General features: G+C 40.6%; 1 protein-coding gene across 1 annotated transcript in view; it reads right to left on the minus strand.

Moving 5' to 3' along the window:
* Positions 1-4374: 4374 nt before the first annotated feature.
* Positions 4375-18661, minus strand: part of LOC134314732 (collagen alpha-4(VI) chain) — a 55641-nt gene continuing 41354 nt past the window's right edge. The window contains exons 34-41 of the mRNA XM_062995427.1: positions 16409-16902; positions 16219-16294; positions 12546-13208; positions 11096-11189; positions 9049-10073; positions 7446-7616; positions 7317-7358; positions 4375-4935 (exon numbers count right to left, since the gene is read on the minus strand). Of these exons, the coding sequence (XP_062851497.1) occupies positions 4724-4935; positions 7317-7358; positions 7446-7616; positions 9049-10073; positions 11096-11189; positions 12546-13208; positions 16219-16294; positions 16409-16902 (2777 nt within the window). The 3' untranslated portion in view covers positions 4375-4723. The remainder of the gene's footprint in view (positions 4936-7316; positions 7359-7445; positions 7617-9048; positions 10074-11095; positions 11190-12545; positions 13209-16218; positions 16295-16408; positions 16903-18661) is intronic.

Genomic DNA, 18661 nt, shown 5'->3' on the forward strand with positions numbered 1-18661 from the left:
CAAAGACATGGGTGAAGGAACACCTATTATTCCTTAGTTCCTTAGTTATTATCAGTTCTACAGTATTTCTAGTATTATCCTCATACGGGGCACCAAAATGTATAAAATATGATCAACCATATTATATACTTTTATGTAGTACTTACATTATTTGTGCAGTGTGAAAATGATGTAAAAATGACTAAGGTACTAATAATGGAAGGGATTAAGGCGTAGAATGTAGATAATATTTTCTTAATATTCTAAATACTATAAATTTTATTAGATTTTGACCAACAATGAGGCTGCTATTTCGAGTACACTGTATAGGATATTGTAGGCAGATTAAGACACAGGCGCAGATTGAGACATCTGAGGCAGATTTTACCTTTTTATTAATATCATTTATTGATGAAATAGAGATGGATGAGGATGATAATGATGGAGAAAGTGTATTATTTAAATAGCAGCTTGACCAATCAAGGACATTCACACATAAACTGCCCAAAAGGTTGCCAGATCTCTGTCAGTGTTTCATCCTCAATGCAGAGAACAGCAGGGAAGCTTCATTAGCAACACAGTATGTCCAGGTACATGAGGGTACTGAGAACACTGCTGCTGTGCAATATGGGTTTGATTATTCTTTATTATTATTTATCTTCTACCTAGAAGATAGAAGATAGTTCATACTTTTTGCTACGAAACAGATAGTGACCCTCCATAGGTAACAACGGTGCTAAGTAAACTTAGCAACAATGTCATCTAGTAAAGAAACAATTGTTTTGTTTTTGTTTAAATAAATATAATTTACACATGCACTAAATAACTAAATACTGTATATCATCAATTTTTTTTATTTGGATGATTTGAGATGTGTCTACCCATTAAATCCTTACAATATTTCATATCTAGAGACTCCTCACCCATCAGTGAGCAAATGTGAAGGTATATCTGGTCAGTTAAAGGACAATGTGATCAATTTAAGAGCTCTGACAATGTGCAATTATGAAAAGATGGATAATTAAAGACTTGGCGGTAATGAAACACTGCTGAGGACGTCAGCACTAAAGGACGTGTCTTTCAAGGACGTCTTCTTTCTTTCTGGGAGGAAAGGACCTCGTCTCTCAACAAGGGCTGAATCTTTTTCACATTAGCAATAAACCAGGACTGGACCTCCTTCACTTGAAAACAGCAGAACTTTGCCACTTTATATGATGTACTTTACATTTTCACTTTTCTATGCCAGAAAGCTCTAATTACATGTGAGATTTGAACTGAATCCTTACTGTAATTTTTGTTGTCGAGAAGCTTGTGATACTTTGAGGTGCATGAGTTAACAGGTGATTATTGCCATCTAGTATTCCAGTGATCCTGGGCTTTTGTGATTGGTAATTATTTAAAATGTATTAAAAAGTCCAAACTCTCTTATTAGCAGGTTCAGCAAAAGTCACACTAAACTCTTGAATAATTACTGGTTACACTGGTCTCTTTCCAAAAAACAAAAGTGCTATCGGCTGGTTAGGCGCCTGCATGGGCATGACCAATGTTCAAGCAGAATTATGACTGAAACAGTCTAATAATTGGGAGGTGCATTTGTCTTGTGCCCTTAATGTCGGCCCCAAGCCCAGATAGAAATAGGAGGATTGCGTCAGGAAGGGCATCTGGCATAAAAACTGTGCCAAGTCTGGAATGTGGACCAGATCTGCTGTGGTAACCACTATATACAGGAGCAGCCGAAAGAAAAAAATTATTATTAGCAATTCTTGGTTTACTCATTTTAACAGAAATCATGCTACCTAATGAAATAGAAAATACATTAATTTAATTAATTTGTCAGCCAGTTGACTGCAGAAAAGACACCTTAAACTCAACACAAATCAATCAAAACAAACGTATATATAAAAAGAAAAGATTTCCAATATTGTCCTTGATAACACATATTATAAAAAAATTGAAATTGATGTTTTAATTTATACCTAAAATGTAAACAATAAAATGTTGTTTTCACTAAAGCATTATACTAGATATATCAATTTTTACATCATTTTTGTATTAAAGGTTGTTCGTAATTTTATGTATGTAATTATTATGTCACAAATTACATTACAGGTGAGAATACCAGTTCTTCATTAAGGTTCTTAATTAAAATGTATAAATGCGAGGCTGGTAAAACACGCTAGCACACCAGAGCTGACATTTTGAACTCATCAGTTTGAAACTCAGCTCTGCCATCCGGCTGTTGTTTATACAGAAGGGGAAGTGCCAGATAGGGACCTCATAACTGATGCAATTACGATCTCTGCTGGCTGACTGATGGTGTCTGCTCAGAGTTGAGGGATAATGCGTTGATCAGGGTGTGGCTCTCCATATGCAAAGCTGATCCGCATATGAACTCGCCTCGTGCAGGTGAAAAGGTGCAGTCGGCTACTGCACACGTGAATGTGAATAAATTTTAATTAAAATGAGACAAACCTAATTAGATTTCTGTTAAAATTAGATCTGCAAATTGAAGTCTGGGTGTATTTACAGAGTCAAAATGAAATGACTAAATAGGCAAAGCTTCTCATTAAAGCCTAGGAGCCTGAAAGTTCCAGATGAGTGGAGGCTGTTATAGTCACACAGGAAGAAAAGAGACTTTATTTTAATGTCTTATGTTTTACAATAGAATGTAAGGTGGTAGCACAATGATTGAGATGCTGGACTAGTAATTAGAAGTCCCACTATCTCCAAATTGACCTGTTGGGTCCCTGAACAAGGTCCTTAACCCAAACTGTATTCAGTTACAATTAAATGTCAAGGTCAGGTGTCTGTATATGTTTGGACAGATAGTATACATAAATATGGCATTATTAATATTGTTAGACTTTTTTTTTACATTTTACTGAATATTATTGGTCTATCAGTCATTTGTTTGAGTGATGTTTGTACAGTAGAAACTCAGTAGAAATTTTGATTTTTAGTGTTGGATGTGAATTTGCACACATACAGCTGTTTAATTCTACACTGTGAAGCAGAAATATTTACAATATGTACATAATAACGTTCATGCAGAATTATGTTAAACTGCCACTCTGCATGTGTGAATTTTAATGAGGAAACAACACAGGAATTCATTCAGTGAGTAAATAATAAATAATGATTGTATAAAACACTGTGCATTTTTTTTACAACAAAATTAATTAATGTACTAATTATAAGGGGAAGAGGAAATATTTATCTGCCATGGCAACACTTAAGAATATACTGTGTAATAGTGAAAATACATAATTCAGCCAAAGGAATGTAAACATTTAGTCCCATTTAATGAATTTAAGAGTTTTAGCCCTACCTAGTGCTAACAGGTGACTGGGCAGAAATCCCCCTCCCCCCAAAAAAAGAAGAATGGAGGCTGTTATAGCTGCAAAAGGATGAAGGGGGCTGTAATATTATTATCCATGGTTTTGGAATGGGACATCCAACGTTCTCATGGTCAGATTTCTAAATGCATAGGTCGTATTAATTTCTTTTTTTCATTTTATTTTCAGTAATTGCTTCATTCTTTTTTTTTTTTTGGTTTGGACTTTTGTAATAATTAATTTTGCAATGTGGTCTGATCTCCATGTCCAGGTCATAACATCATAACACATTCTGTCTAGATAGATGAATGGATGGATGGATTGATTAGATTAGAATACGAACACTCACATATTAGTTTGGAAAGAGTGTGCTTGCCAGTTGTATTATTTCTTAAGTTGTTTATGTACACCAATTAGGCATAACATTACGACCACCTTCTTAATATTGTGTTGGGCCCCTTTTGCTGCCAACCCTGACCTATTGAGGCATGGACTCCACTAGACCCCTGAATGTGTGCTGTGGTATCTGGCACCAAGATGTCAGCAGCAGATCCTTTAACTCCTGTAAGTTGCGAGGTGGGGCCTCCATGGATCGGACTTGTTTGTCCAGCACATCATACAAACGCTCGATTGGATTGGGATCTGGGGAATTTGGAGGCCAAGTCAACACCTCAAACTCGTCGCACAATTTAGGCCTTGTCAAACTTGCTCAAATCCGCTTGCCCATTTATCCTGCTTCTGACACATCAACTTTAAGGATACATTTTTCACTTGCTGCCTAATATAGTATCTCACCCGCTAACAGGTGCCGTGATGAAGAGATCATCAGTGTTATTCACTTCACTTGTCAGTGGTCATAATGTTATGCCTGGTCGGTGTAGATGAAAATCAAACCATGGTATGTGTGTTAATGCAGAAAATCAGGTTCACAAACTCATTTATTGTTTCAGTGAGCCTGTGCAATCATTATGTTTTTCATTATGTTTATTATTTAAAAAAAAAGTAGTCTGTACAAGTGTGTGATGTTCTTTTATTTTTTTATAACTTTTATACACATCAAATCAACAACAGGGAAGAACACTTTTTCTTGATTCAAAAATCAAGTTGTCAGTTTTTGCTTTTGCAATATGAAGTGAAAATTTAGATTGTTTTTGGTATTTGTAATAAGTCACTGATCATATGCACCTTTATGAATGTGGCAGTATGTAACACTTTCTTATACATTTGTAGTATATTTCCATATTTCCACCAGAGAGGGCGCTAAATCCTGAAAGCATAAGTACTGCAGCTTTAACATTAAACAAAACAACAACGTCGACTATCCTGCTTTGTCCTGTAATTTCAGTGATGTAACCGTTCTGTGATCAACTCATCAATGACAACATCAATTTGGCATTACCAATTAATGTTTAATGTTTTCGACGTGCGCTTTTAATCTTCCTGCGTTTGTACGGGGCTCTCCGACAGCGAGCCTCACACTCCTCCTGAGTATCAAATCTGTTCTCGTTGCCCTTACATCCTCCGTACCAGAAGAGGGTGCACTCCTGCGTGGTCGCATTGTAGTACCACTTCAACATGAAATTATAGCAGGTCCCTAAGTCCTGAGCGAGCCGGCAGATATCTGTGTCGAGATAAACATCAAACAATACACAAAATCAGTCAAAAATACAGTGTCGTGAATAAGTACAAGGGTTCTTCAAAAAGTTTCCTCACTTTTTTTAACTCTATTTATTAAGAATTTAAAAACAAATGACATAACTTTTCTACATCGTCACCTTGTGATGTTTTTTTTTCCAGCATCGTACCAACTTTTTAATGCCATCAGCAAAAATGTCTTGATGCACCACTGCTTTTACATCATCACATGAAAATCTTCTTCCCCTTAAAGCTTCATTAAGCGTCCAAAACGGTGGAAATCAGATGGTGCTAAATCCAGACTATAAGCTCTCTCTCTCAGTTTCTTAGACATGACCAATTACTACTCCTCCCACCCTATATTTTTCAACTAAAATATAAAAGTGCAGAAACTTTTTGAAGATCCTCATAATTACACCCTGGGTGACCAGTTTAGCCAGTTTAGCAGGCTACCAGGCTTGGTTTCATTCAACCCTGGGATACTTTCTGGTATGGTAGCCTTATTGTGTGATTACACTTGACAATCCAGAGAATTTTTTTTTCTTTCAAGGCCTTGGCAGAAGACGACTGTTCCATGTATGTTTTTACTGTTATAATCTTAGTGTCTGTATATACATCGATCAGCCATAACATTAAAACCACCTCCTGGTTTCTACACACACTGTCCATTTTATCAGCTCCACTTACCATATAGAAGCACTTTGTAGTGCTACAATTACTGACTGTAGTCTATCTATTTCTCTACATACCTTTTTAACCTGATTTCACCCTGTTCTTCAATGGTCAGGACCCCCACAAGACCACCACAGAGCAGGTATTATTTGGGTGGTGGATCATTCTCAGCACTGCAGTGACACTGACATGGTGGTGGTGTGTTAGTGTGTGTTGTGCTGGTTTGAGTGGCTGCTGTGTCTTATCCACTCATACCAGCACAACATACACTAACACCACCACCACCATGTCAGTGTCACTGCAGTGCTTAGAATGATCCACCACCCAAATAATACCTACTCTGTAGTGATCCTGGGAGAGTTCTGACCATTGAAGAACAGCATGAAAGGGGGCTAACAAAGCATGCAGAGAAACAGATGGACTACAGTCAGTAATTGTAGAACTACAAAGTGCTTCTATATGGTAAGTGGAGCTGATAAAATGGACAGCGAGTGTAGAAACAAGGAGGTGGTTTTAATGTTATGGCTGATCAGTGTATAATTATGATCTACATTTTCTGAAAACCCACAAAAACCTATGAAAGAACTCAAATTTAGTTTCCCTTCACAAAGAAACATGTTCCAATTATTTAGTCACAGGGGAAATCATTTCTATCCCAAGACTGACATAACTTACATGTTCGTTACAAGTGTACGTAAAGCCCACAGTAGATGCGCTTTCACAAAATACATCTGCTATTGACTATCTGTTGGGATTCCCACATGGGAAAGAGCTTGTTTAGTTAAGTGATGTCCAATTTTGGACTGAAATGGCCATGTGGCTGCAGGTTTTCATATCAACCAAGCAAGAGCTTCATCTAATACAACTAATCAGGTTTTTAAAGACCAAGATGAACTGATTAAACAGGTGGAATCAGATGCACTTGCAGTTACATGGTCATTTGTGGATAAGGTTGGACCCCCCTGGTTTAGTGATCCCAGTATACAAGTATAGGTACATTTCAAACTTGACTTAATTACAGCCATGTATTGCAGGGGTGTCAAACTCATTTTCACAGAGGGCCACATCTGCATCATGGTGGCCCTCAAAGGGCCGATTGTAACGTATCCTGTTGTGATTGCAGTCTGCCTTGTAAGTCTTGGACAATTAGTTGTTTCTCTTGGAGGCTAAATTCTGTATTTGGTATAAAAATGCCAAATTTATACTGTATATTTATAATGTATATCTACTGTACATTTATATTGTCCTCCTTTACCACTCATAACACAAGATACATTCCAGTTTTTCTTCTTGAATTGAATTCTCTTCCTTCTGCTTAAATTTTCTCTTGTACATATTAGGATTATTTGTAAATATTTCTCAACATCACTTGTTGGAAAACCGTCTCGGTTAAACTGATGTGGAAACACTGCCATCTAGTGGCGGGATGCGGTCACTTTGCGGGTCACAAAATCGACATGCATTGTGGGAGATGCAGTTTATGTACTATTTTACAGTGTATTTTAGGACAATCATACGTCTTTTAAGCTCTCGCCACATAAAATGACGTGGCAGGCCGGATTTGGCAGGTGGGCCTTGAGTTTGACACGTGATGTATTGGATATCGGACATTTTTTAAAACTCTCCAAGTCTAGCAGTTCTGTGTACAATTTAATCTCTGGATAAAAGCACTGTGTGTGTGTTCATGTGTGTTACCCTTGGGTTTATTTGGGTCGTCCTGTAGTACAGGATCCGTTTCTGTTAAAGACACAGACAAAATATGATACTTAAATAATATTTAATGACAATAAAACTTTCTGGTCACAATATTTGACTCCAACTCACCAAGCCATCCACATGTCTCAAAGCACTCAGCTTCTGAAAGGAAACGATTGTTGTTTCCACCACAGCCACCATACCAGAAGTGTGTGCATTTCTTGGTGTTTCGGTCAAAATACCACCGGGCCTTGTACGCGGAACACACAGTTCCCATGTCCCTATCCAGTAAACACTTCACTGAAATTAAAACGGGCAAAACGTTAGAAAGAACTGGAAGCATTGATTGATTTTATATAATGGATATTATAGAGAACACCTCTTAGCAATGGGTGTGGCTGAAACACCTGAACTCAGTATTTAGAGGTGGTCTTCACTTAGGGTAAACATACTGTATAATCAGGGCCAGATCGTAGGGAGGGGAGAACAGGCAATTGGTCAGTGTGCCAAAATATTTAGAGGTGGAATTCTGTTGCCACTGCAGACCCCCACCCTGAGCGGGGCGAGCTAGGACTTTTTTTCTATTTATGTATTTTCTCCCGATTTAGCATAGCCAATAAGTCTTCTGCTTCTGTGGATCCCGATTGCATTCATGGAGAGTATATTTGCCTGCTCCATGCCCCTTCTGACGCTTGCACAGTCCCTAACCACTTTTTTTTGCCCATGCTTCGGTGGATTCGTACATGAGGTTCACTCACTTCTGCACAAACCAGAGATGTTCACAAGTCACAAGACTCCGAGTCTTTAGTCTAGAGTCCAAGTCAAGTCACAAGTCTTTAGACTAGAGTCAGAGTCAAGTCACGAGTCAATATAATATACACAAAACATATTGGAAATATAGCGTAGAAATAAAGTGAGATTCCAAAATGAAGTAAACTTCACACTGTGTAGGGAGTAGGGAGCGACGCTTCATCACTACGCCGGAAGCTGGCTGTAACATTTACCCATTGTGTGCGTTGCGGGTTAAGACGGCCGGAGCGTTATTAGAGAGCAGAATATTCATAATAATAATAATAATAATTATATATATATATATATAATTGTCACATGTAACTAATGTTAACACATGCTGACGCTAGCAACTCTTGTTGTTTACGAGTCATTTTTTTGCGAGTCATGAGTCGAGTCTGAGTCATTTAAAATGAGTCCGAGTCGAGTCTGAAGTCGCTGTGTGTGCGACTGACGTGCGAGTCCCCATCTCTGGCACAGGCGGTCTGCTAACCAGGGTCCTTGCACAGCACACCCACTTAGTTCTGCCTTTTCCCACCCAGCAGACAATGTTGTCTGCTGCAGGTACTGCCAATTGTGCCCGCTATATTGCACCCAGCTGACCGAGCTTCAAACAGGTATTCAGAATCTCAGCACTGGTGTGCTAGTGGAATATCCTGCTGCGCCACCTGGGCGCCGTAGCAAACCTTTTAAGAACTGAACCCATGTTTACACTTGTTTGATAGCGTATGTGAGATTACGTATGTTGATGTGGACCATCGCAAATAATGTGCTTGTTAGTTGCTGCTGTTTTAGTGGCAGTTCTCTTGCTTTTAGCTGGTTCTCTTGCTTTTAGCATTACTATGGTGATGCTAGAACCCCCAGCCTATCAGCTACTTGTGTCAGAGATTTGCTGGTTCCAGACCAGCAGGGTTATGGGTCAAGAATGGCAAAAATAAAATACCTTTAGCTTGATCTGCTTCACTTTGTTGCCCAGGATCCTCTTTGTCCTTCTTCTCAGTGGTCTCTAACTGGCTGTCCTTCTTCTCAGTGGCCTCTGACTGGCTGTCCTTCTTCTCGGTGGCTTCTGACTGGCTGTCCTTCTTCTCAGTGGTCTCTGACTGGCTGTCCTTCTTCTCAGTGGCCTCTGACTGGCTGTCCTTCTTCTCGGTGGCTTCTGACTGGCTGTCCTTCTTCTCAGTGGTCTCTGACTGGCTGTCCTTCTTCTCAGTGGTCACTGACTGGCTGTCCTTCTTCTTAGTGGCTTCTGACTGGCTGTCCTTCTTCTCAGTGGTCTCTGACTGGCTGTCCTTCTCAGTGGTCTCTATCTGACTGTCCTTCTTCTCAGTGGTCTCTAACTGGCTGTCCTTCTTCTTAGTGACCTCTGACTGGCTGTCCTTCTTCTCAGTGGTCTCTGACTGGCTGTCCTTCTCAGTGGTCTCTAACTGGCTGTGCTTCTTCTTAGTGACCTCTGACTGGCTGTCCTTCTTCTCAGTGGTCTCTGACTGGCTGTCCTTCTTCTCAGTGACCTCTGACTGGCTGTGCTTCTTCTCAGTGGTCTCTAACTGGCTGTCCTTCTTTTCAGTGGTCTCTGACTGGCTGTCCTTCTTCTCAGTGGTCTCTGACTGGCTGTCCTTCTTCTCAGTGGTCTCTGACTGGCTGTCCTTCTTTTCAGTTGCCCCTGACTTACTCTTCTCCAATTTCTTGATCTTCAGTTCTGTGTCTTCGTTCCGAGGTTCATCCCTATACGTATTCTCATAAACGTTACTCAAATCATCTGTGTATAATTCTATATATGTTTCAGTCGGGTTAGCATCTGCATTGAATTCCAGATACCCATCAGGATATTCTGTAAATCTGTATATATAAACATCTGTAAACGCTTCAGTGGGCGCTGATGTAAATTCTTCTGGTTCTTGATAGGCTTCAGTCGTGGGCTCTGTGGGGAACGGAACCCCTTCTGTTGGAAAAACTGGTGGTTGGTCAAATCTAATACAAAGAGGGAAAAAAGGTACAGTTAAAGCCAAACGTTTCACAAATTTGAGTTATTTACTGTAGGGTAAAACATATACAAACAGCAACTCAGTTGAATCATTCTGTGGTGTGTAAGGTTCTAATGTTGATTAACCATCTTTATCCATAAAACCTTATTAGCTCTTTAGCTAACTGAGAATATACGAACATGCAGACCCTGGCTGCCCAGGGAATCAAACCCAGGCCCTTCATGCTGTGAGGCGACAGAACTACTCCCTGTGCCACCGTGCCATTACACCATTATTACATTCGCAACTAAATACAGTAAAAGTAGACGCTCAGGTGGCGCAGTGGGATATTCCACTAGCACACCATCACAGAGTTTCTGAACTCCTTGGTTCGAAACTCGGTGTTGCCACTGGTCGGCTTGGCGCCATCTGGCGGGCATAATTGGCAGTGCTTGCAGCATATACTAATTGGCCACCGTATCTGCAGGGTGTCTATGTGACTGGTGGAAAAGACGCCTGTGCAGAATGCAGGGGCGAGAAGAGGAAGGCTGTACACGTGTCGGAGGAGCCGTGTACAGTGACGTGCTCTCCTTGGATGCAATCTGGTATCTCTCAGCAGTGGAAGACAAAATTGAGTGCACTAAATAGGGAGGGAAAAAAAAACAGTCCAAGCAGTTGGGTTCTAGGGCCCAACCAAGGCAACTTGGCAGTGGTGGTCTTGAGCCAGTGACATCCCAGTGGTCTAGAGCTAGTCTAATATGTTAACCACTGAGCTAACACTGCCCTAGACTTGCCGAGGCCACCTGTGACATGTATAACACCATTGGGTTCTTCTTTTCACCAACCAGTGGTGGATTCTGACATGAAGCTGTATCACACCCAGAGAAACAAGCTAGAAGAAAGTATTCAACCACTATTTGCGTCAACAACATCGATCTCTATTTAACTTTCCATCGACACATCAGACATCTAGCCTGACGCAGGCAGATTCGGCTTGTATCCAGGCCAATACGGTAACAAAGATCTTACCCTGGTGGAAGAAGAATTGGATTCTTTGGAAACGGTCTTGGTGCAAAAATTCGGCACGCATTGATTTGAGATGAGGGTTTAGGGAAGAAATCTCCTGTAAGCAGATCAAAGGAAACATTTTGAATAGTTTGTTCATCCAAAATAGTTGTGTTGAAAGTTTATCTGCAGCTATAGCTACACCCCCATGTATGCATTCAATGCAATGGAAGCATTTAGCATTTATTCCATCACAGTGTCTGACAACCTTTTATCTTTCACCTCCCCAGATCAAACCCTGGAACCTACTGCATGACTCTTAGCCGCACCCGTTTCCACCTGTCATATACACTGATCAGCCATAACATTAAAACCACCTTCTTGTTTCTACACTCACTGTCCATTTTATCAGCTCCGCTTACCATATAGAAGCACTCTGTAGTTCTACAATTACTGACTGTAGTCCAGTTTCTCTGCATGCTTTGTTAGCCCCTTTTCATGCTGTTCTTTAATGGTCAGAACTCTCCCAGGAGCACCACAGAGCAGATATTATTTAAGTGGTGGATCATTCTCAGCACTGCAGTGACACTGACATGGTGGTGGTGGTGGTGTGTTAGTGTGTGTTGTGCTGGTATGAGTGGATCAGACACCTGACTGTCACTGCTGAACTGAGAATAGTCCACCAACCAAAAATGTCCAGCCAACAGCACCCAGTGGGAAGCGTCCTGTGACCACTGATGAAGGTCTAGAAGATGACCAACTCAAACAGCAGCAATAGATGAACGATCGTCTCTGACTTTACATCTACAAGGTGGACCAAATAGGTAAGAGTGTCTAATAGAGTGGACAGTGAGTGGACACAGTATTAAAAAACTCCAGCAGCGCTGCTGTGTCTGATCCACTCATACCAGCACAACACACACTAACACACCACCACCATGTCATTGTCCCTGCAGTGCTGAGAATGATCCACCACCCAAATAATACCTGCTCTGTGGTGGTCCTGTGGGGGGTCCTGACCATTGAAGAACAGGGTGAAAGCAGGCTAAAAATCAAGTAAAATAGATGGACTACAATCAGTAATTGTAGAACTGCAAAGTGCTTGACAGTGAGGTGGTTTTAATGTTATGGCTGATCAATGTAGTTCTAATTGTTACATGCATTTTGCTAAATTTGGAATTGAACAGAAACCAATGGACAATTTCTGCAGACAAAAACTGGAGCCAAAATAGAACTTGTTACACTGGAGTTGTACTGCACCAACACTTTATGCTACACCATGTTGCTTGCCCTTCATTAATATTTAGGGAAGTCTTTTTCTAGTGAGATTTTACAGGGGTTCCAACACAAATACTCACAGCTGAAGATTAAACCAGAAAGCATGAAGCTGTGCAGCACCATCACTACCTTTTGCATGAATATTTGCAATCAAATGGGACTAATGTTAGCAAAGATTGACTGATATGTGTCTTACTTGTAAGCATTCGTAGGAAGGCTCGGATAAACTTCTGTGCATACCGCAGGTCTCTCAGGCCCAGTTGTCCCAGATGGACAAGATGTTGCTCTACTGGTGAGGTTGTCAATCTTTCTGTCTGCTCCCACATAAGTTTGTCTCCCACAGTCAGTGTGAACATCACTACATCATTACACTGGCACAGTTCGGAGACATAGTCCAGCTCTCTTTTGTCAATGTACCTCGCTGACTCCTCACTCAGAATGTTCATCACCACCTGCTTCTTCCTCCGTACGTCTTGTTCCAGCAGAACGTTGTTTACCATCCACTCCAATGCAGAATCAAGGCGGGAAAAACCGCCAGCTTGCTGCATTCTTTCAGAGATTACAATCTTCATTTCTTCACGGTTATTAAATGTACCAAGCCCAATGATGTCCTTGATGTGGAAATTGGGGTACACCGAGCTCTGCTGGTAGACTCCAATTCTGGCTTTTCCATCCTCTCGGTTGGGTTCACGGCTTATTTCTACAATGTCCAGAAGAGACTGCAAGAGCTCCTTGGTTCCGGAGTACTGATTGGCCTGAAGGTCCCAAGAAGCGTCCATCATTACAATTAGGTCCACGTCTACAATCTCAGGTTCAGGATTTGGGATTATGCCACACGTCCTGTCAGGGTTACAATGATCTACACACAGGGAGAGATGGAATTGTTGTCATAGAACTTATGACAATGAGACACCTACCATGAGGACTTAAGGACAAACGTGAACAGAGCTATTTAGGCTTGTTTGAGGGGAACATAATGGGAAAATTTTCCCTGCAACAAAGACTCCTTCTGTCTAGTCCAGGGGTGTCAAACTCATTTTCACCAAAGGCCACATCTGTATTATAGTGGCCCTCAAAGAGTCGATTGTAACATATCCTGCTGTGATTGCAGTCTGCCTTTTAAGACTTACTTGTTGTTTTTCTTGGAGGCTACATTCTGTTTGGTGTCAAAATGCCAAATTAAATACTGTATATTTATAATGTATATCTACATTTATATTGTCCTCCTGTACCACAGACACGGCCTCATAACAAAAGAGACGTACCGGTTTTTCTTCTTGAAGCACAGACTTGTATTCAAATTACCTTCCTTCTGCTTCAGTTTTCTCTCCTTGTACATTTTGGGATTATTTGTAAATATTTCTCAACATCACTTATTGGAAAAACTCCTCAGTTGAACACAGATGTGGAAACACTGCCATCTAGATGGGATGCGGTCACTTTGCGGGTCACAAAATCGGCATGCAGTTTATGTACAATATTTTAAGACAATCATACGTCTCGGGCTACATAAAATGACGTTTGGTCGTGGTCTAGTCCAGTGTTTCTCAACCTTTTTTCAGTCACGGCACCCTTTAAAAGTATGCAAAATCTCAAGTCACCCCAGTCTAAAATGTATTAAAAAACTTACACTCTGCATCCCTCGGACTGCTAACACACACGCACACACACCATAAGGTGTCATTTAGGGAGGGAGGGGTAAACGTGACTTACTTTTAATGGGAAACCTGAGCCTGGGATGATGCACACAATCGCCCTATTCTGGCAGGGATGGATGAGAGGCAGACTCGGAGCCCCTTCGCCAGAGCCCTCAGTCGCTTCCTGTACTTGTTCTTGATGTAAGTTAGGCTCGAAAAGCTCAGTTCGCGCCATGAACGAATCAGATTTAACATAATTAAACAAGTTTATAGTTTATTTCTCAATTATTTGTCATTATACTAAGAGCACTGCTTCTTTTCTGCATGTTCTCTCTGTAGCTCGGTTACGGCTCTCTCAACTCAAACTCAAAAGAAGCTTTATTGGCATGACAAATAAGGACATTCGTATTACCAAAGCAAGTTAGAGATAAATAATAAAAATAACAATGAGAAAGAACAAATATATACAAAACAGTTGCATGTGCAAAAATATGAAATAGAATAAAATATTAATAAAAACAGTGCAAAATAATAACAATAAAAATAATAATATTTACAGTAATGAGGTAGTAATAACGATCAGTTTGAGTGTGTGTGTCTCTCTCTTTCTGTGTGTGTGTCTCGCTTTCTCTCTCTGTGTGTGTATAATTTTTATTGTTATTATTTTGCACTGTTTTTATTAATATTTTATTTCATATTTTTTTGCACATGTAACTGTTTTGTATATATTTGTTCTTTCTTATTGTTATTTTTTCTCTGTAACTTGCAATACGAATGTCCTTATTTGTCTTGCCAATAAAGCTTCTTTTAAGTTTGAGTTGAGTGTCTCTCTCTCGCTCTCTGTGTGTGTTTGTGTGTCTTGCTCTCTCCGCGCTCCGTTTTCGGATTTGAATTTCGACAATAAACAGCTCTTATTATGACTGATTGATTCCCTGTACTGATGGAAGCGGACTGGGTGAATTACAGCCGAACTGCGCAGAAATAAACATATATACAGCGGCTCCCAGGAGCGCGACTCGGTTCCTTTTGTTCATATTAAAGAGCCGTTCAATAGAATCGGATCGTTCGCGAACGACTCATCACTATCAGAATATTTTTGACGGCACCCCTGACGAAGCCAGTCGGCACCCCGGTTGAGAAAGGCTGGTCTAGTCTATGTGCTAGCATGAGCAGCAGAGGATTACAGAGAGCATAGTGTGTTCCTCCATATGTGGTAAACTTCTGTGTAGAAATCCGCTGCTGAATAGTGTAAAGAATCAGTTGGAGACATGTTCTTGTCACCAACCCCCCCTGGTAAATATCTCAACTTTGGGCTCAACTTGACTATTATAAGTATATGTATTGACAATTGTCTTATGTGCACCTGTTACATGAAACAGTTGATAATTTGCCAATTATTTGGGAAGCAATGAAGCAATGATCTACCCAAGGGCGGCACGGTGGCTCAGTGGGTAGCACCGTCGCCTCACAGCAAGAAGGTACTGGGTTCGATCCCCAGGCAGGGCGGTCCAGGTCCTTTCTGTGCGGAGTTTGCACGTTCTTTCCGTGTCTTTCCTCTGGGAGCTCCAGTTTCCTCCCACAGTCCAAAAACATGCAGTCATGTTAACTGGAGACACCGAATCGCCCTATAGGTGAATGGGATGTGTGTATGTGTATGTGTGTCTGCCCTGCGATGGACTGGCGCCCTGTCCAGGGTGTTACTGTGTGCCTTGCACCCATTGAAAAGCTGGGATAGGCTCCAGCACAACCCCCCGCGACCCTAATTGGATAAGCAGTTAAGAAAGTGAGTGATCTACCCAATAAACCGGTATTATACATTATACACTACATGGCTAAAAGTGGACACCTGACCACGTGCTTTCAATGGACTGACCATGTGAGACCATTGGACATCCCATTTCAAAACCATGGGCATAAATATGGAGTTGCTGGACCTCTTGTGGCTATAATAGTCTTTATTCTTTTAGGAAGGATTTGCAATATATTTTGGTGTGCAACTGTCTAGCTTAGCTTACAATTGCTGTTCTAATTCATCCCAAAGATGTTCAGTGGGATAAATGACAGTGAGTTCCTTTAAACCTAATTAGTTTGAACATTGATTCTGATGGTGCATAGGGTACTGTTGCCTCAAAATTGAAAGCTTATCAATATTTAATAGAACTGGGTTTTATCTAATTGATCTTTCACCTTTATCAGTGGGTGTGGCTAAAATTATTATTATGAGTGATTTACCAAAACAGATGACACATTCTTTAATCCAACTGGCTCTCTCTGGATCAACGATCTTAAAGCTTCTAGTTTCATCAGCCTAAAAAAATGAAGAGAAACATTCTTGATTCTAGTTGATGACAATGATAATAACATTTTTACCAGAGAGCTTCTCATACCCCTAAACCCCAAATTCCCAATCCATTTTTCCTACCTCAAAGGCACGACGGATTTCTGGAGCATCATTAAAAGCAATGACTCCCAGATGAATATCTGAAGCCTTGAGCTCCAGGATGGCTGTGTTGATGGCCGAGAAATCCTGAGATGGCCCGTTTGTCAGGAAGACCGCCACCTTCCTGATCAGTTTGCTATCCCGAACTCGCTTGAACGTATTCTGAGCAACATAGCGCATTGCCTGGCCTATGTTGCGCCTGTTCCTGCTCCTCAGGAGGGGGATTCCCTTGACAGCCTCGAGGAGCTGACTCTTCTTACGGTGATCAGTGAAGCGGATCAGATAGGTGGTCTCGCTGTTGTAGGAGACGACGGAAACCCGAGCGCCGAACGGACAGTTAGTCTCAGCGATATCGATGCTTTCTAAAAGCGAGACGGCTGCAGAACGTATCCTCTCAAACACTGGTGGAGTTACATCAGCTGACATGTCCAGAGCAACCACCAGCTCTGTTGGGTATCCTGGACACTTGCTCTGACCTAAACACAATCAATCACTTTCAGTCATAAGTATTAAAAAGGTTAGTATGTAAAGTAAGTGGAAAACAAGGTTTCATTATGGAAGTAGCTGCTATTGTTTTGGAGGATTTTGCTCAACAAGTAGCAATCCTGATGTGAAGAAGCTTCCTAAAGTACTTAATGACAAAATGATTAAACAGTACTTGAATTAAGAAAGCTACAGAGCCTTTGTCAATACAACTACTTTGATAATCCTCAAGTGGAACATTCATGGGACCACAAATCTTCCCAAGGACAGGTGGAACAACAAGCAAGCAATTGCAAAATTATTTATATCATTACTTTTATATTAATACTATTAATTAATAATATATATTGGATATTATCTATATTATTATTATTACTATCTGTATATTACCACTATTTTACTTATTCATACACTCACTGTCCATTTTATCAGCTCCACTTACCATATAGGACAGGGGTGGGCAAACTTTTCGGCTCAAGGGCCACACTGGGTTTTAAAAATTGACAGACGGGCCGGGTGGGTGCGGGGGTTTGGAACTAATATAAGTTCACGTTTAAACCTTTATTTTCGTGATTAAAGGATGAATTTTTGAATATAAATGAAACACCAGACTCATCCTTTTATGTGCACATTTACACATGCGTGAATGTGAATTTTTTTAACGCATTTTTTAAAATTCTTTTTATCTTTGTTTCCACTTGGTGTATCGCCGTCTAAACAAAACCAATTCAGCCTTTAAAGCAGCACTTTCAACATAAGTTAATGGTTTATGTGTAACATTTTAAACCAGTCAAGTGGTTTGATCATGCTGGGGTGATAGTAGGGTTGCCAACCGTCCCATAAAATACGGAATCCTTCCTTATTTGGAAACTAAAGGCTGCGTTCCGTATTGAACTGATATGGGATGCACTTTATTCCGTATTTTTTATCAATGGTAGAGAAATGCAGCAGATGAGACAGAGACGGGGCGATCTGTATGAAACTGAAGGAAACTGCTGCTACCGTGGGAATTAGAAAGCGTTTGGTTATTATTCTTAGTGTTCACGTTTAGTCTCAGTAACGCCATGTGTGCGCAGGGATATCAGCATAACAGCCTGTTCATTACACCGCTGTTTGAGTAGCGCAGTGGGCAGAGCGCGTGGCTCATGTTTTTCCGCCCTAGGTTCGAATTATGTAAAAATGTTGTTGCACTATGGTTACATGATTACATGATGTTCTTTATGGACATGGTTGGTTTGCCTAAAACATGGTTCTGGTTTATTATTATAAAGAATAAAAGAATAAAAATAATAAATGGTAAACAGCAGAATCCATGTTCCTATGACGGTGTGAGACACGTTATATATTTCATAACATAACCGCCTGGTGTGCGCCATCTAGTGGAATCAATTAAAACGCAAGTTTAGTGCAGGAAAAAGATTTAAATTAATGCGGTTTTAGGACAGTTTTGTAAATACTCAGCGGGCCGGATTAAACAGCCTAACGGGCCGCATGTGGCCCGCGGGCCGTAGTTTGCCCACCACTGATATAGGAGCACTTTGTTGTTCTACAATTAGATATTCTACAATACCAGTCCATCTGTTTCTCTGAATGCTTTGTTAGCCCCCTTTCATGCTGTTCTTTAATGGTCAGGACCACCACAGAGCAGGTATTTTTTAGGTGGTGGATCATTCTCAGCACTGCAGTGCCACTGACATGGTGGTGGTGTGTTAGTGTGTGTTGTGCTGGTATGAGTGGATGAGACACAGAAAT

The sequence above is a fragment of the Trichomycterus rosablanca genome, chromosome 5, assembly GCF_030014385.1.
Source record: "Trichomycterus rosablanca isolate fTriRos1 chromosome 5, fTriRos1.hap1, whole genome shotgun sequence".
NCBI lineage: Eukaryota > Metazoa > Chordata > Actinopteri > Siluriformes > Trichomycteridae > Trichomycterus > Trichomycterus rosablanca.